Here is a 26,708-nt window from a genome sequence, read left to right on the forward strand (position 1 = left end):
AGTCCGCTGTATTGCCAAAACAGAAACTTTCATCAAACAAATAAAACTTTAGAAACCTATTAGAATAAAATTTTACATATAATATACTGGATTTTTTATATTTTTGCTTCCATGATTGGGCATATCCTACTTCACGTGGACAGCTATCTCAGCAGCCCATGCAGACTGTACTTCTGATGGATACTTGTCTCATTTTTATTTATTTATATCATTTCTGTACTACTTCTCCAACAATAGCTGCCCAAAAAGTGAACAAAAATAAAAAAATATGCAAGCATGAAATACACCAGAAAAACATAAAAAGCAGCAAAATAAAGACAATAACAATTATCAAATATAAACATCATTCATACATATTTCTGCTTAGGGCTTTTCAGCTTGGAGAAGAGGCGGCTGAGGCAGGATATGATAGAGGTCTTTAAAATCATGAGAGGTCTAGAACAGGTAAATGTGAAATGGTTATTTACTCTTTCGGATAATAGAAGGACTAGGGGGCGTTCCATGAAGTTTGTAATCAGCACATTTAAAACTAATCGGAGAAAATTCTTTTTAACTCAACTCAATTAAGCTCTGGCATTTGTTGCCAGAGGATGTGGTTAATGCAGTTAGTGTAGCTGTGTTTAAAAAAGGTTTAGATAAGTTCATGGAGGAGAAATCCATTAACTGCTATTAATCAAGATGACTTAGAGATTAGTCACTGCTATTACAGGCATCAGTAGCATGGGATGTACTTAGTGTTTGGGTACTTGCCAGGTTCTTATGGCCTGGATTGGCCACTGTTGGAAACAGGATGCTGGGCTTGATGGACCCTTGGTCTGACCCAGTATGGCATGTTCTTATGTTCTTAAGAAACTCTCACAGCCGTCATAGGTAAAGGAGATCATGAGAAAGTGTTTGGTATTCTAAATTAATTTTATCCCAAATAGCAACATTTTTGCAGGGCCCAAAATAAATTTCTTTCTTCTAACAATAATAAAACTAAATAGGTAATTTCTACTTCAGAGAGCTGTCAGTGAGGAATGAAAAGCAAAAGTGTGTTTCCTCGCCCTTTCTCGGCAGAGCATGAACTGGATCGAAGAAGAAAGGTAATAAATAGGACTGAACCTTCGGTGGACCTGTAGAATACACAGACATTCTCATGCAGACACGGGCGTACATGCACGCACGGCTGCACCCACCGATGTACACACTTGCAGATGCCTGTACACAAAGGAGCAGGATGAAAGGCGGATTGTTCAGGAGAGATAGAGAGACCTCTCAGGGGGGGGATAAGCTGTGACTTGTTTGAGAGCTGACAGCCCAGGAACTGAGAAGCCAGACAAGATTCCCATCCAAAGGCTTGGGGAGGGGGAAGGGCGAGACCACCTGCTCCAGCTCTGGCCTCTGAGCCAGAAAATCAACAAGCCTTTATTGAAAGGATGGCACTTAAATGCCAAAGTCAGAGCTTTATTCCTGGCTTTCTTCACCAGACTCCCTCCTCCCCCCTCCCCCGACGATGATTATCCGCATCAGAGGATCTCGACCCGCAGCTGTGGTTTTATGTATTACTGCTTATCCCTTCCCTCCTAGAACAGTCCTGGGATACTCCTAAGTTCCCTAGAGGGGAAACCCATACTGGCTGGTCACCGAATGGCTCCACAGGATAGCACGAACCAGTCCTGGTTTTGCCCTGTTGCATGCAGGGACTTGTAGTTCTGATTTCCCTAAGTTCCACAGGACTACAAGTTCACGCATGCATCAGGAGGGAGTGGGAAGGGGGGGAGGAAGAAAACCAGGCCTGGATGAGCCTGTCCCATGGAGCCAGCTGTGCTCTGTGCATCTGGCAGCTTTCTCCAGGCCAGCATTCAGGCTGATGTTGGGCATAGTGCTCTCGATGAGGTCTCATTAATAACATGTACAGAGAGGCATTAACACCTCCTTTTTCAAGCTGGTTAAGCCTCTCACTACGCACCCCAGCATTCCTCTATCAGTAGCAGGCATCAGAGGCATACTAGAGTGTATAGGATGAAGCATCGCCAATAGAAAAAGGAAATGATCATTCACCTGTACAAGTTACTGGCGAGACCTCATCTGGCATACTGTGTCCACTGCTGGAGGCCGTACCTCCGAAAGGATTTAGTCGAGTGTAGAGAAAATCTGATTCTGCAGAACAAGCCTTGTGAGGTGAGACTTGAGGACCTAAATATGCAGGCAGAAGAGAGAGAAGGAAGACGGGGAGTACGCCATAGACAGTTAAACGGTAGGAATAATACACTAGAAGCAAGCATGTCTCAACAGAAAAGAAGCGGGAGAAGGAGGGGGCATCCTAAGAGGCTGAAAGAGGGTAGACTCAGGAGTGACATAGAAAATGTCAGCAGGAAAGGACCATTTGCTCCTCCCAGTCTGTCCCTTTTGTACTTGCAATCTGCGCTGTCTCACAGGTCCTTATTCGATCCGTGGTCGGCACATTAGGCAGGCAGCTACCAAATAAAATAAAGGCAGTGGCTATATGAAACAGCCTCCCAGTGGAGATGGAGGAGACAGAAACAGCACTAGAATTTGGGATAAGCGTAAATGATCCTTAGATGTAGGGAAGGGAGATAAGTCAGAGAGCGGATGGGGGTCTATGGTACTGCAACAGGGAAGGAACGTGAGCAGGCTAGATGGGCCTTGAGGTCACTAGCTGGGATTATGTTCTATGAATCTAAGGAGGCTTCCCTGAGCTGGTTTTCAGGCATTCATGCAATCCTATCATAAACATCTGACACCTTATTCCTTTTTGGAAGCTTCAGGTTGGTGGCACAGTTAGGGCTGGTGGCACAGGTTTTATTGTTATAGTGAAAATTTAGAGAAGATTTTACATGGCCATTTGGGGAGAGACTATCTAAATAATTGGAGGTCAATCTGATTCTGGAACTGAGAAGAGGGGAGAGAGGCACACAGTCAAAAATATATATTTTGAGAACAAAGCCTGTTTAGTTTCAGGATTGAGATAAGCAGGCCACAGGTGTCTGCCTCAGCAACAGGATGACTCGAACTCTTGGCCTCCCAACGTTTGTTGTAAAGAAGGTTGCTCTGCTGCAACAAAGAAAGTTTCATCCTCAACTCTGCTCTCCAAGGCAGCGCAGTGGAGATTGTTCTAGAAACTCCTCTTCAAACAAGATTCTGATCTCCATTCCTGCCCTCTAAAGGGGATCAGCTGGCAACTCAGCAGTTTGCGCGTTCACATCCAACATTATAGTCTCAACTTGTTTCAGCTTGGCTGTGAGGTTGCTAAAAACAAGTCATAGATCTGGGACGTAATACGGCAGACTGCACATTCGTCTCCATCTCTTGCGGGCAGGTAGAAGTGATGGCATGATTCCTTCATCGACCAGTCAGATACCCGTTGTATTTTGCAAAGGTTTCCTGCACAGCTTCACCCCTTTGTCAGCGGGCATGTGGACTCTCCAGGTCACATATTGTTATGAGGTGGTCCCTGCCCCAACATTCATTGATTTTGGGGTGAAGTTAAATTGGAGATTAAAAGAAATTTTTGATTGCAGCATTTCTTTAACAGCAACTCTCTGCCTACTGAGCTGCTGGAAGGTTGTTGATATTTCTCCAAGAAATAAGAAGCTTTATTACTCATTTCATTCATACCACCAGACATACCATGGACTTATTATGGAACGAGAACCCTGGCCTTATACAATGGAGACAGCAGCTGTTTGAAATAGCATTGATAGCAAAAGAAGTTACCTATACTCTCAAAGGAGATCTCGATGCATAGAACAAAACATGGGAAAAGTACAGGCCCAGCATAAATAGTAACACCCTCATTAACTGAGGAAATGCTCTGAAAAATATATTCGCTAATCATTAAGTTGCCTGAAGGTTTTACACTATGATGTGGGGTTATGTACTTCTATTTATAAGATATTTTAACATGTAAATATCCAAGAGCCTGTGTATTCTGTCAAGATATATCTTATGGATGTATAAATTGCCACGAAAGTGTGTTGTCTGTTAAGTTAAATAAAAAGTTAAAGAAAAACAAGACCTAGATCTATCAATCTTGTGTTGAAATAAAATCCCTACTGGGCAGACTAGATGGGCCTTTTTTGTCCTTATCTGCCATCATTTACTACGTGACTATTAGCCACCCTTCCCAGGTTTCGCTGAGGCAAATTAATTCAATCTTTGGCATTCAGAGAAGCTTTAGTTAAATTTCTCCATCTCTAGAATGGCTTTTGCATGTGGTTCAGGACCCCTTGTTGGTCTAGAACTAGAAGAAAGCTTCTACGAAAGCTGGGCCCTTTTACTGCCTTTGTGTACCAACCTCCCTGCAGTGGACTATTATTCACCCTGCCCCCCTGGCCCAAACACATCACCTCCTTGAGGAGAAACCCCACGAGTGGTGGCCACTGAAAGGAACTGGAGGCATTCCAAGGGCGAGAGGCTGAGGAATGGTTCAGTATTCCAAGGCAAAGACAATCTTCCTTGTAACAGGAATTCTTGGTACCCAATCCCTCTCCCCAGACGACCATGTCAAAGGAATGACTTTACCCAGATGTAATGCTCACTAATGACAGATAGTCCCGCTCCCAGGCACGCTGGTATCCCACGTCATTCCGGAGTCCTTGCAGCACTTCCATGGCAGCCACCTTAGCCTTGATCTGTGCCATGTCAGATGGAGGGATGTTCTTCACGATCTGCCTGGCTCTCCATCTACAAGAAGAAAGGGGTGAAACACAAAAAGGTGACTTTCGGAGACCTGCCTCATGAAGCAAGGCCACCATCACTTTTACAGCCAGACGTGCACACACAACCAAAAACAAAAAGGGAATATACTGAAAAGAGATAACAATGAATAATTCATACATCTTGGAAAAATACTTTTTGAAGGGAATCCAGTGAATGGTATTATCACATACATATTGTACGTTGCGGTAATAAGTTGGACAGCCCTTCATGAGAAGCACATCTTACAGACACTAAAATAATACTTTCTCATTTATTAGAGGTACAAAGTAAGTTAATTTATACTGTAGTATCCCAAATGGTACTCTCTATCAGGGATGGACTGACAGTGATCCTGGGCCACCGGGGATGGTCCGTCATTGGCCCCTAACCACCTATCTGAGGCTAGGGGAGAGTGCCCTGGGCTCTTGGGCATTGCCCTATTGGGAAAATGGTCCAGTCCAACGCTGCTGTCCACTAATGGCATTTTTGGTGGTTCTTACCCGCAGAGGAGCACATTTATTAAGGATTTTCTCCAATGTTGTTTCTTTTGAAAAATAAAAAATCCTTCGTGCTCAGTAGAAATGGACTGCTAATGACCAACCATCTCCTCCTACAGAGTCTTACAAATCTTTCTTGTGATCCATTTGGATTCTCTCTGTAACTCAGAAAAGGACTCATTCCACTGGCAGGTAGCTTGTACAACAAAATATAGCCCTCAACATGGTAATACAGACCAGTGGTTCCCAACCTGGTATTTGGGGACCTCCCCACCAGCCTAGTGTTCAGGATATCCACAATGAATATGCATGAGATAAATCTGCATGCGCTGCTTCCACTGTATGCAAACAAATCTCAGGCATCTTTGCTGTGGGGCTTCCTGAAAATCTGATTGGCCAAGCAGTCCCAGAGGACTGGGCTGAATGGAGACTTGCAAATTACTGGGTTTACTGTAACCATTAGGTTTTTGTCGGTAATTTAGCTAATTCACCCAGGGGCTCATCAGGCTCTAATAATTATTATGTTGAGGAAAGAACAAATGTCTAAAGAAATAAAAATAAGAGATTAAAATATAATTACATTTTGTGTTTGGAATTGCTAACTATAGAAATTTCGCTACTAAGACTCCGTTAATAAGACTCTGTTGATCTCATTTCTCGTTTTTGGCACTTGCGCTGGGAAACAAGAAACTAAGTGATGCTGAAAAGGGAATCCTGCAACCTAGCTGCAGTAAGGACAACTTGGCCAATAAAGGAAGATAATTTGAGGGTCCACCCAGCAAGTAAGCCAGCAAGAATATTAATGTTATCTTGCACGTACGTCTCCATGAAAAAGGAAGAATTAGCCAAGCTGATAGGCAGGGGGCATCTAAGCATATGGAGCCCCCTGGCATGTCTGCCGTTCACTAGCTCTAGTGAAGAGAGAGGGGGATATGTTGGAGATAGTCAAATACCTCACGAGGTATAAATCATACACAAGAAGCCAACAATTTTTTAGTGGATCAGAAGTCCTAGAACAAGATGATCAAAAGGGGGAAGTCTGAGGAGTAATACTAGAAAATACTTTGTCATGCAAAGAATGGGGGATACAATGAATGGAAGAGGCAAAAACAGTATCAGAGTTTAAAAAATGAAATTAAGAATTTAAGCACCAAGCTGGAAAGCCAGCAATCAACCGGGTCGATGGAACTGTAAGGGAAATTACTACATGGGCCTAAGGGTCCTTATCTTTGTTTGTGAGTGAGTCTCAAAGGTGGACAACCATTCTTTGGAGATTGGTCAAAAGAGGGATTCTAACCTTCCCTTTCATAGGCCCTGTACCTTCTGAACAGGAGCTTGCTGATGTCCTGGAACTGCATCAGTACTGCCGGAGGAGTTGGCCACTCCACGCTCTTGCCGTAGTCCGTCATACTTCGCACATGCTGGAAGCAGTGCACCAGCTCCAGAAGATAGGACTTCACCTTGTGGCGCTTGTAGTAGCTCATGATGGTATAAGTGGCTCGCAGGTACCGGCAGCGTTTCCGTGCTAAGGTCCCCCTCCACACCTGAAGAGAGTGAGTAAGAGTTAAAGAACGGCAGTAAGAAAAATAAATCCACAAATACAGACAGGGGGCGACTGAACCACTGGTGGAAAATGCCCCACTATAGTTACTAGCCTATGGTGCCAGTCTCTTCATGCTTTAAGTAATGAATAGGCAGAGTCTACCAAGCAGATATTCAGAAGCTCTTCAAGCTCATGGAATAGGCATCGACCATAAAAAACACGAGTCCATCTTTTGCTATGGAGATGTATTGATTCAAGGTTGCAGATCCTGGATAATGGGAGGAGGGAAAAGCTCATTCTGCCAGTTGCTGCACACTGACCAATTTACAGTACGACACCGGTGAGAAGCTCTGCAGCCTTTCAGGAACTGCTCTTTAATGACCAGGGTACCCAGTGACTGAGTGGTCCTAGGATTATTTATGTTTATTCTCCCTCTCCATTTGTGTCTTAAAACTTGTCCCTTAATATTGCAGCGTATTCAGCCCTTTGGGTTTTAATGTCGCTTTCTTTATTTCTTGTCCCCTTTTTTGGAGGGTTATCCCTTTAGGCCCTAGGGACATTCTCTCCATGAGTTTACTCTTACTCATCCTACCTTACACACTAAACCTAACTATAGTGTTCCACCCCCAAGAAGGAGGAGAATGAAAATGTCTACAGGTTACCCGACACTGGATTCTTTTCGTCACGATAAACCGTTACCTTCCCTCCCACCTCTCTCCGTGGCATAATTGCCTTCCCTCTCCCATTATCCCTGGAATAATCAACTATGGCCCACGCTCCTCTACTCTCTGCTGATGGCCTGCAAATTTCCCAGCACACCTGAGGTTCCACTATGGCACACTGGTGGGGATAAATTTCCCAGCACACCTGAGGTTCCACCGTGGCACATTGGGGGGGATAAATTTCCCAGCACACCTGAGGTTCCACTGTGGCGCACTGGGGGGGATAAATTTCCCAGCACACCTGAAGTTCCACCATGGCGCACTGGGGGGGATAAATTTCCCAGCACACCTGAGATTCCACCGTGGCGCACTGGCGGGGATAAATTTCCCAGCACACCTGAGGTTCCATCGTGGCGCACTGGCGGGGATAAATTTCCCAGCACACCTGAGGTTCCACCGTGGCGCACTGGCGGGGATAAGTTTCCCAGCACACCTGAGGTTCCACCGTGGCGCACTGGGGGGGATAAATTTCCCAGCACACCTGAGGTTCCACCGTGGCGCACTGGCGGGGATAAATTTCCCAGCACACCTGAGGTTCCCCCGTGGCGCACTGGCGGGGATAAGTTTCCCAGCACACCTGAGGTTCCACCGTGGCGCACTGGCGGGGATAAATTTCCCAGCACACCTGAGGTTCCACCGTGGCGCACTGGCGGGGATAAATTTCCAAGCACACCTGAGGTTCCACCGTGGCGCACTGGCGGGGATAAATTTCCAAGCACACCTGAGGTTCCACCGTGGCGCACTGGCGGGGATAAATTTCACAGCACACCTGAGGTTCCACCGTGGCGCACTGGCGGGATAAATTTCCAAGCACACCTGAGGTTCCACCGTGGCGCACTGGCGGGGATAAATTTCCAAGCACACCTGAGGTTCCACCGTGGCGCACTGGCGGGGATAAATTTCACAGCACACCTGAGGTTCCACCGTGGCGCACTGGCGGGGATAAATTTCCCAGCACACCTGAGGTTCCACTGTGGCGCACTGGCGGGGATAAATTTCCCAGCACACCTGAGGTTCCACCGTGGCGCACTGGCGGGGAACCTCTGACCTAGAGTAAGAGATTCCTTTAGGCTTATTGGTACAGCTGTCATCTTTTAGACCACAAGGTTGCTGGTTCTAGTTTAGGCTGCGACACATTTACTCACAGACAGGAAGTATGCTTCCATTTTCTTCATTTGGTACTACAGTTTGTTTTTTTTCAAGCAAAATACAGTAGTGGCACAAGGTAATTGACATCTAAAAGGTGAAATTCTGCACAGTTGAGTCTCTGCTCAGGTGCACAGAAGTCCTTGTTCCCAGGGCGCACAATGACTGCTGATAGAAGTAACTGGTGACTCATCATGCAGTGGCCAGGACACACAATATTATGCCAAGTTTGTCCTTAACCTATTTTGCTATTCTGCCTCCATCCATAATGAGATTAAATGGAGAGTTCTGATCTGAGTTCTCATAATGTGCGTTATTTTTCACACTCTGAAGTCTCCTTAGGGCAAGCCCAATGCCTTTAATCTAGAAATATCTTGGGTGAAAGCCAGAACTCATACAATATATTGGGACATTTAGTTTAGATATATTCTATGAACCAGAGCCACTTTGATAGTCTCCTTTTCACTGAAATGTGATAAAGACTTAGTATTCTGTAGATATTTCCAAAATAAACATCTGATCTTTTGCGGTCAGAGAATACAGATTTTCCCAGATATTTCACGAGCAACGCAGGCATGGAGGAAACTCTTTTTGGAATATAAGCAAAGGGGCGGATTTTAAAAGGCGCGCAAATAGCCTACTTTTGTTTGCGCTCCAGGCGCAAACAAAAGTACGCTGGATTTTAGTAGATACACGCGGAGCCGCGCGTATCTGCTAAAAACCTGGATCGGCGCGCGCAAGGCTATGGATTTTGTATAGCCGGCGCGCGCCGAGCCGTGCAGCCTACCCCCGATCCCTCCAAGGCCGCTCCGAAATCGGAGCGGCCTTGGAGGGAACTTTCCTTTGCCCTCCCCTCACCTTCCCCTCCCTTCCCCTACCTAACCCCCCCCCTTACCTTTGTCGGGGGATTTACGCCTCCCTCTGGGAGGCGTAAATCCCCGCGCGCCAGCGGGCCTCCTGCGCGCCGGGCCGCGACCTGGGGGCGGGTACGGAGGGCGCGGCCACGCCCCCGGACCGCCCCGGGCCGTAGCCACGCCCCCGTACCCGCCCCCAAAACGCTGCCGACACGCCCCCGAAACGCCGCGACGCCCGCCCCCGACACGCCCCCCTCGGAGAACCCCGGGACTTACGTGAGTCCCGGGGCTCTGCGCGCGCCGGGAGGCCTATGTAAAATAGGCTTCCCGGCGCGCAGGGCCCTGCTCGTGTAAATCCACCGGTTTTGGGCGGATTTACGCGAGCAGGGCTCTGAAAATCCGCCCCATAGGGTTCTGAAACTAGGAGCCAGTTTTTACCTTAAATATCCCTGTAAATGTCTGATTACATATCGTAATAATAAATTTGTGTTTCATGAGCCGTTATATTTAGAGCAATTTATAAGGGATAAAACTGTAGTGTTACGTTGAAGAGTGTAATAGGTTGCAAAAGAAATTAGGATACTACTTTACATGATTGCTCTCTTCCCCCCTCTAGATGTGGACTAGATTATTATATATGTGTAAAAAGGTTTTTGCTTTTTCCTTTTGATTTAATTCCTTTAAATACCTGAATATTTCATTGTAATCAATGTTATAAATTTAACAAACAGAAAAAAAAAAAAAGATATATTCTATGAGACCACCCTGTCCTCTGTCAGGATCACAAGTATCCCGGTTAAATAATTGAACAAAGTTTAATCTCTGTCCAACAGAAAATTGCTTTCTGAAAATGAGATATTGGGCTCAATGGATCTATATACTCCATGACTCTCAGCCCACATCTGCCTAGCTTCTGAAACAGAATCACCTTTCTGTCTTCACAGCAAAGGGATTATTCGTATCCTCGGTCCATTATCTCTGCTTTATTGACATCAGAAATGGCCGGATTTTTATCCGATGATGTCATGAGCAGTGTGTTTTATGGTTTAATGTTGCATTATTGTTGTTTTGGTGGGGGAACTTCGTGCGCTGTAGTATATTTTATTATTATATTGCGCCTCACCTTGAGCGCCTTGGCTGTACGGGCAAGAAATAAGTTACAAAAAAAAAGAAAGAGAGAGAGAGAGAAAAGTGGACAACTGCATTTTCACGGCTCAGTGTCTTAAGGTGGAACGACGATGCTTAGCGTGCTGAGTGGTCATGACCTGGACGCTGCAGACCATGTGCAGTCATAGAATTCAAGGTTCTGCCTTGCACAAGGTGACAGCGCCGAAGGTCCCGTTGAAAAGCATGTAGGGAAACTGCTTCACAGCAAAGTGTCCTTCTTCTTCGTGACCCCCCCTCCTCCAGTCCCCACCACCTATTAAGCAGTCTATCCCAAAAATGATGTGCCCACTAAGCAAAATACACCACATGCCCGCCGCAGGGCTGGATCTTTACTCTTGAAGCTGATTCTCCTTCATTTTGATACGTGAAGCCATTTCTTTTTTGAGAGAAGTCATCTCTGCCTGGCATCTGTTAATTTTAATCTACTTTTACAGGCTTTTTATTCTCATAAACCGCAGGGATCTGAACGTCACCTTTTTTTTTTTCCATAGAGAATTGGGAGTACATAAATCCACAAAAGGAAGAGGGCAGAATGGTCTTATAAGCAGAACGCTAAAGCTTTCATCTTATAAAGGGCTTCGCAGTATGTGGAAGGTGCTGGGCTTCTAAATTTGGATGGGGGGAGGGGCGCTTGGGTTAAAAATGAACCGAACTCCCTGATGTGCTTTGTGAGTCAGATACCAACTGTGTCGTTTCAAGATTTGCCTTCTTTAATGATCCACGGATTCCTTTATTCATCATCTGTTTCAGTCAGGCACTTCAAAGCTCTCTCTGACTGGGGATAAAAAAAAAAAAAACCAAACCTGCTTCTCAAGTGTTTCTCCACTGCTAAAAGCCATTTCTGTGGAAAAAATAATGTCTCCCGTGTGCCCAATTCATTCATATCAACCTTCCATTTCACTGAGAACAGTCGCAAACATTGTACCCACCACCTCAGCCAAGCAGGAGACTCACAGCCTGACCATCGCAACAGTGAACAAATTCCCTCTGAAGATCAAACTAAATTCTCTTTTGTACTTTCATCCCGTGGCTTTTCCTTAACATTTCTTCCCTACTCCTGTGAGATTCGCATGGGATCCCGCTGTCTTCCTCTCGGGGAAAGCTCGACTCTGCTGCATGGCCGGTATTGATCCACCACATCTTTTTCCTTTTTATCTTCTTCTGAGCCTTTTCGGTTCCATCTACCTTTCCGCTAACGGACCTTTCATCTCCTTGCCACATGGTCCAAACCGCACCTTTCCCTCTTCTTCTCTGGGATCTCAGCTGCCTTCAGCCTATTCCCTACCTAACCTCTTTCCTCCTGACTTTGTCACTTCCTGTCACCCCCCACATTCTCATCTTTGTCACCCCCTTAGCTTGTTCTTTCATTCTCTCTTATGCTCCAGGACGCTGCTCAGTAGGTTGGGATTCCTTTACCTCAGGTTAACACCATTCTCAGCTTCTCTCCACTTTAGCCGTCTGGCTATGACCTTTGCTCTGATCTCTCCGGCATGGGATCCATGTGGTACTTATTGATGATCCTAAGTCGGGAAAACTCCTCAGCTCTCTGTGATTTCTTCTCACACTTTCCATCTCATCATGTTCATCAGTGGGTGAACCCTGGTCCCAAAATGTGTCACCTTAAACTCTATCCATTCTTAAACTCTATCGTATTATGCAATAGGGGTTAGGAAAGGCGTACATGCCCCTAAGAGATTATGATGTGACCTGTGACCATACATGAGTATATAAGTCAATGCAGCTAAAGGGAGTTACTGATTGTTTTTTCCATGGGGATTTCAAGACTATTGAAGGTCAATAGGGAGTTTAAGCTTGGGTCAAGCCTAGGTGCCTTTTCCTGTGGATAGATCACACGTATTAATTTTCTCCTAAGCCTGTGGCCTAGTTTCTGGAAGGTTCATGGAGATAACCAACAGGAGAATCTAATTTAAGGGAAGCTGTATCTGTTGTCTCAGCCTTACAATGGTAGTAAGTGGAAATTATTGATATAATGAACTATACTGGTTTGAACTCTTTGTGTTAATGAGATTTATTTGCTGCCATACTTGTGCTGCCTTTCTGTGAACTTTGCTGTACAGCCTATGGCTTGACTTTTATTGAAGAAACCTTAATTTTTTTTAGGATGAAATAAAACTGACAAGTTGGCATTCCCCTCTAAGGAGAACTCTCCACTGTAGAAAATAAAGACACAGTACAGAGTGTGCTCCCCTGACTCATTGAGGATCTCCCACTAGTCACAGCTTTCAGTTTCCTGAGGCACCAGAGTTAAGAGAATTCTGCAGCAAAGTTTCTGAAATTCGACGGTAATTCTGCATCACCTCTGAAACAAATTTGCACAGTTTTTCTTCTTCAACATACATTTTATTTTATTTTATAGAGTGTTTCCAACTCTCTTATGTGTTTACATAATTTCATTAGTTCTTTAGTGAAGGGTTTTGAGTGGGGTAAATCGATGTCGATGATTTGGTGTTTGGAAAAAAGGAAGTGGATAAGGAAGAGGCGGAAGAAGAGGACCGCTCGGTGTAGGGAGGGCGATCTCAGGTGTATATGGAGGGGGGGGGGGGGAGGAAGAGCGGATCTTGGAACGGGGACAGGAAGGAATCTCAGGGATGGAGGTTCCCATTAAATTATTTTTGGGCGTGTGCAGGTGTGTACAGCTGTTGGGCATAAAATATTGGCAGTAAACAGGTGGGGGGAGGGGGAGTTCCTCCATGTTGCGCCGCTCCCTCTCCCCTCCAGGCTCCCTTTACATTTTTAGATTGTGAGCTCTCAGGGACAGGGAAATACGGAACCTGAATGCAATCTGCTCTGAAGTGCTGAAAAGCAGAATATAAATAAAATAAATAAATAAATAGATGGGGGTGGGGGCCGAGAGTTCAAAATTGTTGCGCACATAACTTTGCAAGTGTGCAGCAGTAAGGGGGGGGGTCCCCATCGTGTGCTCCTTTTGCCCTCCCCTCCCCCCCCACCTCCGTCTGCTTTCTTCTGTAGCACTGCCACCAGGGACCCGAGCTTTGTCTCTGTCCTTTTTCTCTCTTTTATTTTCTTCTCAGCTTCCATTTCTTCCCTTCGTTGCCATAGCTTCTCTTCTCACTCCTCAGCTTTTCTCACTTCTTTCAGCTCCCTCACTTACCGCTCCACTACATTTTCGTCTCTCCTACACTTCCATTCCTTTTCTGTTCCCCCTTCTCCTTCACCTCCTTCTCCTAGTCCTCTATCACCACTTCATTCCTCACCCCTGTGAATGCCCCTTTCCTCATCTCTCCACCAACCCTCTATTTTTCGCCCTATCCACGCCACCTTGCCTTTTCCCCTTTCCCTAGTATCTCCTTCCTCGCTGCTTCCCTTCCCAGAGTAGAGGGGGGTGACCATTTTCCCCCCTAGTAAGCTAGCCCTGCCTTTCACAAACATGCATTTGATGGCTTCAGTTGGTCTGAGTGCCCTCCAAATGACAGAGGTCTGAGGAGACCCTCTCTTCATGTGATGTCAGTGTGAAGTAGTGTCGGGGTCACACTTCCTTCACCTCACACGCTGGAATCCCAGGAACTCCCTTTTCCTGAAGTCCTTAACTCTCATCCATTCCCTGGCTCCTAGCCACCTCCTTCAAAAGTAGGATCACTTCTCTCCTGAGACAGCGCCAATATCCACCAAGACTCCAGTGCTTGCAATCCTCTCCTGAATGCCCTCCCTCCCACCCGCCACCAGTGGGGGGGGCAGGGTTGTTTTTTTTTTAATACCCTTACGTCACCCCTCCCCAACGGGGAGTGGAGTTCCTCCCTATTCCTGAAGAGCATCAGATCCTGAGTCCTGAGGAGGAAGGGGGGTCTCTGGAAGCTGGGGAAATGCCTGTACTGGGAGATGCCAGAGGAGAGGCATCCTGCCTGCGAAATGTCTACCAGAGTCAAAGCCTGAGGGTACAAAAATCGGCCAGAGTCTCAAAAGAAGAAGGAAGAGAAAATGAACCTTGAAGGGAAAAGATTCCGCTACCCAACAGGGATTGGGAGGGACCATGGTGCAAGGGGTACCTGTCCCAAAGAGCTGACCTGTGTTGGGGAAGAAGTGTGGGAAAGAGTGGGAGAAGAGACTGAGATTCACATTTCTTTGTACTGTGGACTTGTGTTGCAGTGCTGGTGCATTGTTTTAAGGTGTGCCTGACTCTGGGCTTTGCTTATCCTGCCAACAGTTTCAGTAAAGACTTTTTTTGTTTGACCAACGGCACAAGTTTGAGGAGAGGCTGTTTTTGAGTGCTTAGAGCAGGTGTGCAAAGACAGAACCTTTTCCCCCTGAGAGGTCATGGGACCCTGCGTGGTCTGTGTCATTCTCCATTTGCCCCAGAGCTGCTCGGGACAGGGTCTACACCAACATCTACCCCTGCCTTTCCCCCCCTGTATCTGGCCTGCCATTTCCCCCATTTGTCCCCTGCCTTCCCCGGTGTCTGCCCATGCTATTTCCCCTCTTCCCCTGCATCCGTCACCTACCTTTCCCTAGCAATTTTTCTTTTTCTTTTTAATTTTTCTTTATCAGTTCTACAAAATAATTAAAAAAGAACTTCTTTGCAAATGAAACAAGGAAATATATCTCCAAGCAAACATATTGCATACATTAATTCATGTATACAACACTATCTTTATAAATCCAACTAATATTTCTCATATATTCATTGGAAGTAAGGGGGGAAGGAGACAGAAAATCAGAGGAGTTTAAGAAGCAACATTATTATAAATTTAACATTATTGCCTGTCACTCCGTTTCTAATATTAAATCCCTCATATTTGCAGCTTTACGCCCTCCCATTTAGGAACTGTCTCAATTGTTCTGGGAAGAAAAAAAATATATGCATTCCCAGATACTTTTAATATGTATTTGCATGGAAACCGGAGAAGAAAGCTCGCACCCTTAGACGTAGCTTCGGGCCGCATCAACAAAAAAAGAGTCCACGCCTAAAAAAGAAACTAAAGTCAACCACTGGGGTATCCGAGTTTAGGATCAGCAAGCCAGAGGGATCCTGCCCTGGGTCCCACAAGTTACAGGGACTCTGCCTTGGGACCCCCTGATTCAGAGAATGTCATCACCTACCTCCTCCTGCTGCTGTGACTATTCACTTCTATGCACACAAATCATGTTTTATGCGCGCTGCTCTCATTAATGGGGCTGAGGTTCGAAGGTGCACTAGACTGAATGTGCATTTTTTGCTCACGTGCTACTATCTTTCTTCTGCCTCTTTTTTTTTTGCTTGTTATTCCTGTTTTCTTTCTTTTCTTCTCTTAACTTTTCTCCCTCTCTCTCTCTCCCTCTCTTCTCCTATCTTACCTTTTCTATGCACAGCCTGGCTCTTCCAGGCTCAGATTCGTTCAGCTAGGTTTTGTGGGTCTACGCAGTGATTTGTGCTTCTCTGTGAAGAAGGAAAATGAAGTTTAGCTTTGCACAGAGGCGCTGAAAGGCCGCTCTTGTCAAGTGGTTGAAGCCAGCGTTCGGTGGCTTATTGAGTTTGACATTTTGCGGATGAATTTAGCATTTAAGCTACGATGTTGGTGTAGATGTCCTGTGGTGGGGTCCCCCCCTTTCCAAGGGATTTTTGTTAAATAAATGAACACAAAATTATGGCCAGCAGGGATTTCACAATTAAATCTGCGAGCATGTTTCCCCATGACTGCCAGGACTTTACCAGGCGAAGGCTGCAAAGCAGGAATTTGAGCAGGACCTAGGAGAGGAGCTAAAGACCAGGAATGGAGCAGGAGCCAAGAACACACAGAAAATAGACCATACAACAAGGGTATCACAGAGATGATTCTATGAGGACTGCTGGACTTGAAAAAGGCCGTCAGGCTAGGGATTCCTATATCCAGCCCTTAATTTGGGACACACTGATGCTGCCCCAATAGGCAGCCTCTGGAGGGGGGTCTCCCTAAGGCTGTTTACTAGTTTCATTGTTCCTACAAGATTCTTACCGAGCAACTGCAAGATCCCTGGCCTTCAACATCTGGCAGCTGCAGGTTTGATCCCCATTGCCCCTTACAGAAGGATGACAGCTCTAATCCTGTATTATACCTGGTGCCATTATTTCCAGCTGGATTATTTAGGAAAGGATCTTGGGGTACATAAAGGGCTGAGTCAGGAATCTAAAATATATTTCCAGGTAAAGACAGCCAATGACTAAAGAGATATTATGAGTCATTCCATACTGCAGAAATCCGGGCCTGTATCTAGTGATGAATGCCTTCGTATCTGCCCTGGGTGTCACAGTATTTGCAGCAACTGAATCCTACATAAGTCTGATTTCTGTTAGTATTATGTTGACTTACATATTATAAGTCAGTGGCTTAGGTATATTTATTAATTTCAATTATTTCTCCCTGTCTAGCAAAGGTGTAATTATAGTAACAGATAATACAGCTTTCGGCCACTTCTATTGAAGTCAGGAAATACAGAACAGCACGGAGTAAACAAATGTCCTTTTAAAAAGCAGTTACCCTTATTTAGGATGGGCAATTGATACCTATACTCTACTTTGTAATTCCACAAGAGGGGAGGGAGAAAGGAAGAGACTTTGATCTCCTGTATCTTTCAGTGATGCCAGTATTCCTATGGGCTAGAAGCCATTTCATGCTCAACACGAAATTATAATTAGCCCTCCTCTGTGAGCCCATCAGGCAGAGGTAAATTTAAGCTGTTAAATGGTAGATTTTTTTTCCCTAAAGGCTTAGTTAAGCAACACATTACCTATTTATCTCTGTAGCCAATAACAAGCAAGGCACCAAGTACAAAAACAACTTCATAATCAATTGCAGTTGCCCCTTTTGAAATCTGTTTCAAGGGACAGAAAGAGAAAGAGAGGCCATGAAGTGACTGATTGATCTCAGCCTTCCTGGGCTGAGATCGAGAGAAAAAAAATTATTTAGCCAGAGGGTCTGTTAGTGAACTAGTTTGGTAAGAAATAACTTCTCCAGTAAACTGAAACAAAAGCATAGTCTTGTGTTGTTTTGCAGAAAAAAAGAGGACAAATAAAGTGATTTTAGATTCTGAATCAGGGTTCAAATCCCACTGCTGCTCCTTGTGACCTTGGGTAAGTCACTTTGTCCTCCATTGCCTCAGGTACAAAAACTTAGATTGTAAACCCTCTGGGGATAGGGAAATACCTATAGTACCTGAATGTAATCCACTTTGAAGTGCCAAAAGGCAGAATAAATTAAGAGTACTTTTAGATAATTCTTGGTTTTGTTTTCTTTCTAGCTAGCTGAACAATATTAGGATTGAAGGGAGTGGGCAGTGGAGTGCCTCAGGGATCTGTATTGGGACCCTTACTTTTCAATATATTTATAAATGATCTGGAAAGAAATATGACGAGTGAGATAATCAAATTTGCAGATGATACAAAATTGTTCAGAGTAGTTAAATCACAAGCAGATTGTGATAAATTGCAGGAAGACCTTGTGAGACTGGAAAATTGGGCATCCAAATGGCAGATGAAATTTAATGTGGATAAGTGCAAGGTGATGCATATAGGGAAAAATAACCCATGCTATAGTTACACAATGTTAGGTTCCATATTAGGTGCTACAACCCAAGAAAGAGATCTAGGCATCATAGTGGATAACACATTGAAATCGTCGGTTCAGTGTGCTGCGGCAGTCAAAAAAGCAAACAATGTTGGGAATTATTAGAAAGGGAATGGTGAATAAAATGGAAAATGTCATAATGCCTCTGTATCGCTCCATGGTGAGACCGCACCTTGAATACTGTGTACAATTCTGGTCGCCGCATCTCAAAAAAGATATAATTGCGATGGAGAAGGTACAGAGAAGGGCTACCAAAATGATAAGGGGAATGGAAAAACTAAAGAGAAGAGACGGCTGAGGGGGGATATGATAGAGATGTTTAAAATCATGAGAGGTCTAGAACGGGTAGATGTGAATCGGTTATTTACTTAGGGGCGGATTTTAAAAGGCGCGCGAATAGCCTACTTTTGTTTGCGCTCCAGGCGCAAACAAAAGTACGCTGGCTTTTAGTAGATACGCGCGGAGCCGCGCGTATCCGCTAAAATCCTGGATCGGCGCGCGCAAGGCTATCGATTTCGTATAGCCGGCGCGCGCCGAGCCGTGCAGCCTACCCCCGTTCCCTCCAAGGCCTCTCCGAAATCGGAGCGGCCTCGGAGGGAACTTTCCTTTGCCCTCCCCTCACCTTCCCCTCCCTTCCCCTACCTAACCCACCCGCCCGGCCCTGTCTAAACCCCCTCCTTACCTTTGTCGGGGGATTTACGCCTCCCAGAGGGAGGCGTAAATCCCCGCGCGTCAGCGGGCCTCCTGCGCGCCGGGACGCGACCTGGGGGCGGGTCCGGAGGGTGCGGCCACGCCCCTGGGCCGCCCCGGGCCGTAGCCACGCCCCCGGGCCCGCCCCCGGAACGCTCCCGACACGCCCCGAAAACGCCACGCGGTTCGGGCCCGCCCCCCGACACGCCCCCCTCGGAGAACCCCGGGACTTACGCGAGTCCCGGGGCTCTGCGCGCACCGGGAGGCCTATGTAAAATAGGCTTCCCGGCGCGCACGGCCCTGCTCGCGTAAATCCGCCCGGTTTTGGGCGGATTTACACGAGCAGGGCTCTGAAAATCCGCCCCAAAGAGAATAGCCACTGCCATTAGCAATGGTAACATGGAATAGACTTAGTTTTTGGGTACTTGCCAGGTTCTTATGGCCTGGATTGGCCACTGTTGGAAACAGGATGCTGGGCTTGATGGACCCTTGGTCTGACCCAATATGGCATGTTCTTATGCTCTTAGGGTAATCTGTTACATCCTACTAGTATTAGGCAAACTGAGTTTTAGGGAATAATCAGAAGACTGGCCATGATTTTTATTCAGAGTAGAGAGGGAATTTTATTTTGGTGAGATTTTTTTGGACATTTTCTCCGAGAGTCAAAGTGATTGTTTCTGAGTCCGTGTATAGGCGCTAAAAGTTATCATGGATTCCCCAAGCATCTTGCAACTGCATCATCACCCCTGGACTGCGGAGAAATTACGGCAATCACGTGAGGTTGAACTGAGAAATCGTATGATGCTGTTCTGACCAGAATTTAGATTGGGATTTTATGAATTCATTGTTAATTTACTAGAACTGAAAGAAAGGGCAGGGTTTGTAGCTTTCTGTTTATAAGTTGCAAAAAAAAAAAAAAAGAGCAACAGTTTTTTTGTCTTTAACAATACTAATAAATTCTTCTTTCACTATAATGCCGTGTGTTTCTGTCTCCTATCAGAGTATAAGGGTCTACATGTTGTATGTAAATGTGCATGTTCTGGTTTTGTTTTTATACTTGCAATAGTGATATTTTATTATTATTATTATTATTATTTTCCTTCTCCAACCTCCAACTCCCGATTCCTGGGAGAACCTTTAGTTGTGTTGGCATGCTACACATGCCCTTTCTGATCACACCACTGAGAGGGGGGGGGGGGGGGAGATATCTGTGAGGCCCTCTCCATAGCTGGGGAATTTACCATATTACTGTTATTACCAGGCTGCAGTAGGTCTGTGACACCGTTCCATAAAGGCATAAACTACTTTTAACCCATTTGATTGTCCGGCATTATTTAACATACCTGTTGTTTCTATAACCTCCAGATCAATCTGCTCCCCCAACCCTAAGTCCTTATGCCAGCATCCAACTCAACCTTCTGCAGTGTAGCAGGAAAGCCTTCGCTGAACGCACATGCAATCTTTCACTCCTGTAGAATGCTCTAAGCATAAGAAATCTCCTAGACCTAGCGCATTAACGTGTCTGAGGCTTGCAGAGTGGAGAGAGAGAGAGAGGTCTGTTTCCATGGTGACGGCAGCGGCTGCAAGGTTTGCAGTATCTCTCCATATTGTTGGAAGGCTTACCTGTGGGTAGAAATTATATATGAAGTGGAGGACCCTCAGGTTGCTGAATACAGAGAATTTTTATAGCTGCTCAGGGAGATGGACTGGAGCACGGTTTGTAAGTGAAACTGCATGCAATCCACTCCTCTGGTATTTCCTGGCGTGGCTAGCCCTCACCTTTTCCCTCCTCCCCTCCCACTAGCTTTCACAGCCCTTCAGAGTTTGGAGCTGTTATCTGATGGGTATTGGACAACTTAATCCAGACTGGGTCGTAACCAACATCTGAGGTGGAACTGTCTCCAAGGGGTCCAATGACAACCTCTCAACTACAGCATCTGTTTGGTTCAGCGTCAAATGCTAAATTCAGTGGACTGTGCTTCAGGAGCAGTAAGATTTGTTTTTTCAATTCTTCTGCTGTCATTTCAGCTGCAGGTGAAGGGACAGTTAGCAGAAGCAATAGAGGAAGAAGTGGCTGCTTGCCATAAACTATTTGAAATGGAGAGGCACCCATGGCAGAGCAAGGATGAGAGTTGTGGGAGAACTCTGCCCAGGGAAGCAGAGCCACCCAGTCATCTTGTTGGGTGTTGACATATGCCCGGAGGAAATGTTTCAATGTCCAATTGTTCCATTCAGACTGCCTGTTAGCTTGTGGATGGTATGCTGTAGTGAAATCTAGTGTGATGTTGAATTCTTTACACAGATACTTCCAGTATTTTGCAGTAAATTGGGTGTCACAATCAAAGATAATGTGTTTGGGAAGTCTGTGGAGATGAAACACGTGCTGAGCGAAGAATTGCGTTAATTGTGGAGCCATAGGAAGACCAGGTAATGGTGTGAAATGTGTCATCTTTGAGAAATGGTCAACTACCACCCCGATGACCATGTTGCCATTTGAAAGGGGTAAATCCACGTCAAAGTCAGTGGAGATGTGAGTCCAAGGTTCCTTGGGGGCTTGCAACAGCTGTAACAGCCCCCAAGGTTGTCCTGCCAATGGTTTCTGCTGCGCGCAGATGGGGCAAGAGTCCACATAAGCCCAAACATCCTTCTGCAAGTTGGGTCACCAGTAGAACTTCTGGAGCAATGCAAGGGTCCAGGCTCACCCAGGGTAGCCTGTTACGTGGGACCAGCTTAACATTTTACTACATATTAACGTTAGATTTGAATCACTTAACAGTTACTCAACTGACATATAAGTTTTAATTAACACATAGTTTCTCTTATCGAAAAATATGTTACCGTTCTATGATGGCACATGTATAATTTGTAATCTATACCAATTAAAGTCATTCCCTTTTGTGCCTTTTTGTAAACCGTTGTGATGGTGAATTAACTTAACGACGGTATAGAAGAGTTTTTAAATAAATAAAATAAATAAATATTACAGAGCTTACAAGGAACAAAACTTTCCCTGGAGGGATGGTCATGGTGGCTGTGAGGAGGATCCGTGCAGGGTCTATGATGTGCCAGAGTAGTTCAAGGGAGGCCTTGGTAAAATAGGAGTGAGAAAGAGCTGCTGCTCAGACATTTTTTGCTGTGGGCCTGTATCTGAGTTCAAAATCGAAGCGGGTGAAAAAAAGTGCCCAGACACTGGGCTTGATGGAGGTGCTCAAGGTTTTTATGGTCAGTATAGATGGTGATACGGTGCTGAGCCCCCTCTAACCACTGGCACCATTCTTTCAATGCGAGCTTGATGGCCAGTACCTCCTTGTTGCCAATTCCATAATTACGCTCAGCTGGTGAAAATGTCTTCGAGAAAAAGGAGCAAGGATGCAAAGTTCCAGAGGGCGAGTAGTGGCTCAAGAAAGCCCCTACTCCTTTGGAAGAGGCATCTACCTCCACAATAAAAGGATGCTGTGGATCAGGATGACTGAGACAGGGTTCCTTGAGGAAAGCAGCCTTTAAGTCTTGGAAGGCCGTCTTGGCCTCAGGTGGCCACAGTTTGGCATTGGCGCCCTTGAGGGTCATGGCTGTGAGCAGGGCTGGCAGCTTAGAGTAGTTGTTAATGAAGCTGCGATAGTAATTGGTAAAGCCGAGGAACCTCTGTAAGGCTTGTAGACCAACAGGCTGAGGCCAATCTTGTATGTACATGAGCTTCTCGGGGTCCATGTGAAATACTTGTTTGGAGACTATGTATCTGAGGAATAGGCATTTCTCGAGTTTGGCGTAAAGCAGGTTATCTCGAAGACGTAAGAGAACTCGAGAGACATCTTGGTGATGGGTATCCAAATCCTTTGAGAAGACTAAGATGTCATCAAGGTATATGACTACACACTCACAGAGGAGATCTCTGAATATCTTGTATATCATATTTTGGAAGACAGCTGGTGTGTTGCATAATCCGAATGGCATGACCAAATATTCGTAATGGCCATCCCTGGCGATGAAAGCTGTTTTCCATTCCTCTCCCTGTCGAATTCAGATTAAATTGTACACCCCCTGGAGGTCCAGTTTGGAAAAAATCTTGGCCCCTTGCAGGCAATCAAATAACTCCAAAATCAGAGGCAAAGGGTAATGATCCTTCCGCGTAATGGTGTTCAGGCCTCAATAATCTATGCATGGGCAGAAACCCCATCCTACTTCACCACGAAGAAAAAGCTGGCACCCGCAGCAGATATAGAGGTTTTCTTTTATATACTCGGACATCACCTTTGTCTCAGATAGGGACAAGGGGTAAACCCTACCCCGAGGAGGTTTGGTACCAGGTAGCAGATCAATGGCACAATCGCACTCCTTGTGAGGAGGTAAGATATCTGTTTTCTTTTTAGAGAACACATTAGCGAATTGTGCATAAACCTGGATAAACCAGGTGGAACCTTGGTGGTAGTGAGACAAGGCCGGGTTGCTACCTTCTCTAAACAGATCATCTGGCAATCAGGGCCCACTGGGAAAGTTGCAGCGAAGTCCAATCGAATTGCGGAGAATGTTGCTGGAGCCAGAGTAGTCCAAGAACCACAGGATGAATGGATTTGTCGAGAACATAGATTGCCAGGTGTTCCACATGAAGAGATCTGGTGTGAAGTTTCAAGGTAGCAATAATATGCATAACTCTCCCCAGGAGAAGATCCCTGTGGATGGAGGAGAGAATCAGAGGAACTGGGCAGACTTTTGTGGGAATCTGGAGGTGTTCCACTAGGGCTAACATGAGGAAATTTCCACCTGCCCCGGAATCTATTAGGGCCAGCATGTTGAATTACTGAGTGCCCACATAAAGTGTGACTGGAGGCATCAATGGGGGAACTGGAGAGGTGAGGCCTAGGAACAATCCTCTGGTGAGTCCTAGGCCTGGGAGTTTAACAGCCTTACTGGTCATTCGAGCTATTACATGACTGGCCTCGCCACAGTATAGACAAAGTATAGACAAAGTCTGGTCTGGTGGCGCCGAAAGGCATTCTTCAGGAATCAGCTGGCCATGACCCAATTGTATTGGCTCCTCTGTCAGGGGAGCCAGGGGAGACTCCTGGAGGCAGAGAGGGACGCCAGGGGTAATTGATGATGGACATGCGCCTCCTAGATTGTTGTAGGTCTCGAGACCATTCCTGGAGGCAACAGCCAATCCTACCAGCCAACCCTATAAGGGCATCTAAGGAAGCTGGGAGCTCCCGAGCAGCCAGTTCATCCTTGATTCAAGATATCAAGCCATCCAAGAAGCCATCCAAGAAGATGGAGCAAAGGCAATCCTCTCCCCAATGAAGTTCCGTGGCCAGGTTCTGGAATTCAATCGTGGAATTCAATGGCTGCCCTGGTGGATGTGGAGGATCTCAGAGCCGGAAGTGGCCAGGCAACCTGGGTCCTCAAACACGGTCTTGAAAAGCTCTAAAAACCGGGAAAGGTCCTGAAGGATGGGGTCGGAAAGTTCCCACAACGGAGAGGCCCAAGTGAGAGCTTTGCCATCCAACAAGGAAAGGATGTAGGTCATTTTGATGGCATCATCCGGAAACAATGTGGATTGGAGGCAAAAGTGCATGTTGCACTGGTTGAGAAAACCTCGATAAATAGTCAGCGCCTGCTTTCCGCAAATAATATTGCATCGGCCCCTATGTCAGTGGCAGTCAGATCAGTGGGGTTTAGTAAGCTGCAGTAGTCAGTACCACGGTTTAGGAAATCGCACAGTATTTTCCCTGGTGGTAAAATACCACTAGGAAAAATATTGTAGCTTAGCAGTCCCTCAAATGCTGCATGATGGTGGCCCTTTGTCCGAGGTCACCATCTTGTTAAATGTTCAGAAGTGGACTGAACCAACCCCCCCCCCCCCTTCCCCATCTGAAAATTCCTACTGGGGGTCTTGTGAGACCCACTCCCACCTCCCTGCTGCCTCTAGAGATGGCTTCCAGGCATACAAACTTTAAAAACAAATAATATTAATAGTGGTGCAGTGACGGTGCCTCCCCCTGTCCAGCTAAGCGTTAAACTTAGCCAGACAAACATGATGAAGATAAACCTCTCAATTTCAAATCCGGTGGGTATTAAATTGTAGATCCCAGAGTCCAGCCTCCTCCCCTCCTGAAGTAATTAATCAGGCGTGCCACCAGTTACAGAAAAGAGCTGTAAGGGCCCTGGTACTACCTACCTGGAATGGAAGAATCCCCTGTTCTCTCATACAAGTACGCATAGATACTCATACATGCATACACGTGTACACGCACACACACACACACACGTACACACATACACAGACACACACACACACGTACACACACACACACAGAGACACAGACACAGACACACACACATGTACACACACACAGACACACACACACGCGCACACACACACGTACACACACACGCGCGCACACACACACAGACACACATACACACACGCGCGCACACACACGTACAGACACACATACACACACGCACACACTCACACACAGACACACACACACGTACACACACACACAAACAGGTATACACACACACACGCACACGCACACACGTACAGACACACACACCGTGTACACACACACAGACACACAGACACACATGCGCGCACACACATACGTAGACACACACACACACGTACACACACACACACAGAGACACACACGTGTACACACACACACACACGGAGACACACACACAGAGACACACACACACACATACACACACACACATACACAGAAGCACATTTCGTAAGTTGTCTAGGCAGGGAAATACCTAATATGTCTGAAACATAATTCGCCTTGTGCTCTGCTTTGGGAAGGCAAGTAATTAAATCCAAAATGCAAATGATGCTCGCTTTCAGGCTTCACGGCATAGAGAGGACAGTCAGTAGGAGAGTGAGATAATTTGCTTTGAGCGTCTGATCCTCTTTTTTTTCTTCACCATCACTGACAAAACCTGACAAGCATTCTCCTTGCAAATCCCAGAGCTCAGTGCCTCTGGAAGAGAGGAGAGAGCATTGCTCCCACCCCCCCCCCCCCACCCCCTTACATTATCTCCTTACTGACCACGGTCACCAGGAGGCAGCGAGACTCCCAAAAATCAATCCTGAGGCTGGTTCCTGGTCAGGACATGCAGCCTGCGACCCCCTTTCCAAGTCTCCTGTGAACGTGCAGGGCACAGGCAGGCGCCTTTCTCTTTTTTCTGTTCACTCTTGGCAGGGAAGGGTGCAGGATTCGATCAAGCATCAATTAGGGGTCTTATTCTTTACCACTCTGTCCCTCCCAAACCCCTGCATAATCACACGCTATCCCACAAACTCCTCTTTGCTTATTTGTTGCTCTACGCTTTCCTGCAAATGTCTGCAAGCCCATGCCTAGACACTGTAATACAGCCACCTACTACATGCCCAGTTGCGGTGCTGTGAGCCAGTGGCTCTTAATCGGGGGTAGGGAGCAACCTGTCTGGGATACCCAGCCAGACTGCCGCCGCATAAGGCTCTGTGTGATGTGGCTCTGCTTTTCTGTGCACCCTCCGACTTAATATTATTGCGATATTAAGTCGGAGGTCCCGAAAGTTAAAAAAAAAAAGTTTAAAAAAAAAAAATTTGAAATGGGCCCGCGGCTTGAAAACCGGACGCTCAATTTTGCCGGCGTCCGGTTTCCGAACCCATGGCTGTCAGCGGGCTCGAGAACCGACGCCGGCAAAATTGAGCGTCGGCCGTCAAACCCGCTGACAGCCGCCGCTCCTGTCCAAAAAGAGGCGCTAGGGACGCGCTAGTGTCCCTAGCGCCTCTTTTTGCCGCAGGCCCTCATTTGAATACGGAATCGCGCGCACAGGAGAGTGGC

At 46.2% G+C, this 26,708-nt stretch overlaps 1 protein-coding gene across 2 annotated transcripts in view; it reads right to left on the bottom strand.

The window, feature by feature from the left end:
* MYO1G (myosin IG) overlaps window positions 1-26,708 on the bottom strand; it is a 377,606-nt gene that overhangs the window by 137,584 nt on the left and 213,314 nt on the right. Inside the window, exons 17-18 of one of the 2 annotated variants that reach the window (XM_029588199.1) lie at window positions 6,522-6,745; window positions 4,545-4,689 (exon numbers count right to left, since the gene is read on the bottom strand). In XM_029588199.1, coding sequence (XP_029444059.1) covers window positions 4,545-4,689; window positions 6,522-6,745 — 369 coding nt within the window. Of the gene's footprint in view, window positions 1-4,527; window positions 4,690-6,521; window positions 6,746-26,708 lie in introns of both variants that reach the window. The other variant, XM_029588200.1, reaches the window with a different exon arrangement.

The sequence above is a fragment of the Rhinatrema bivittatum genome, chromosome 2 (genome assembly GCF_901001135.1).
Source record: "Rhinatrema bivittatum chromosome 2, aRhiBiv1.1, whole genome shotgun sequence".
Taxonomy (NCBI): Eukaryota; Metazoa; Chordata; class Amphibia; order Gymnophiona; family Rhinatrematidae; genus Rhinatrema; species Rhinatrema bivittatum.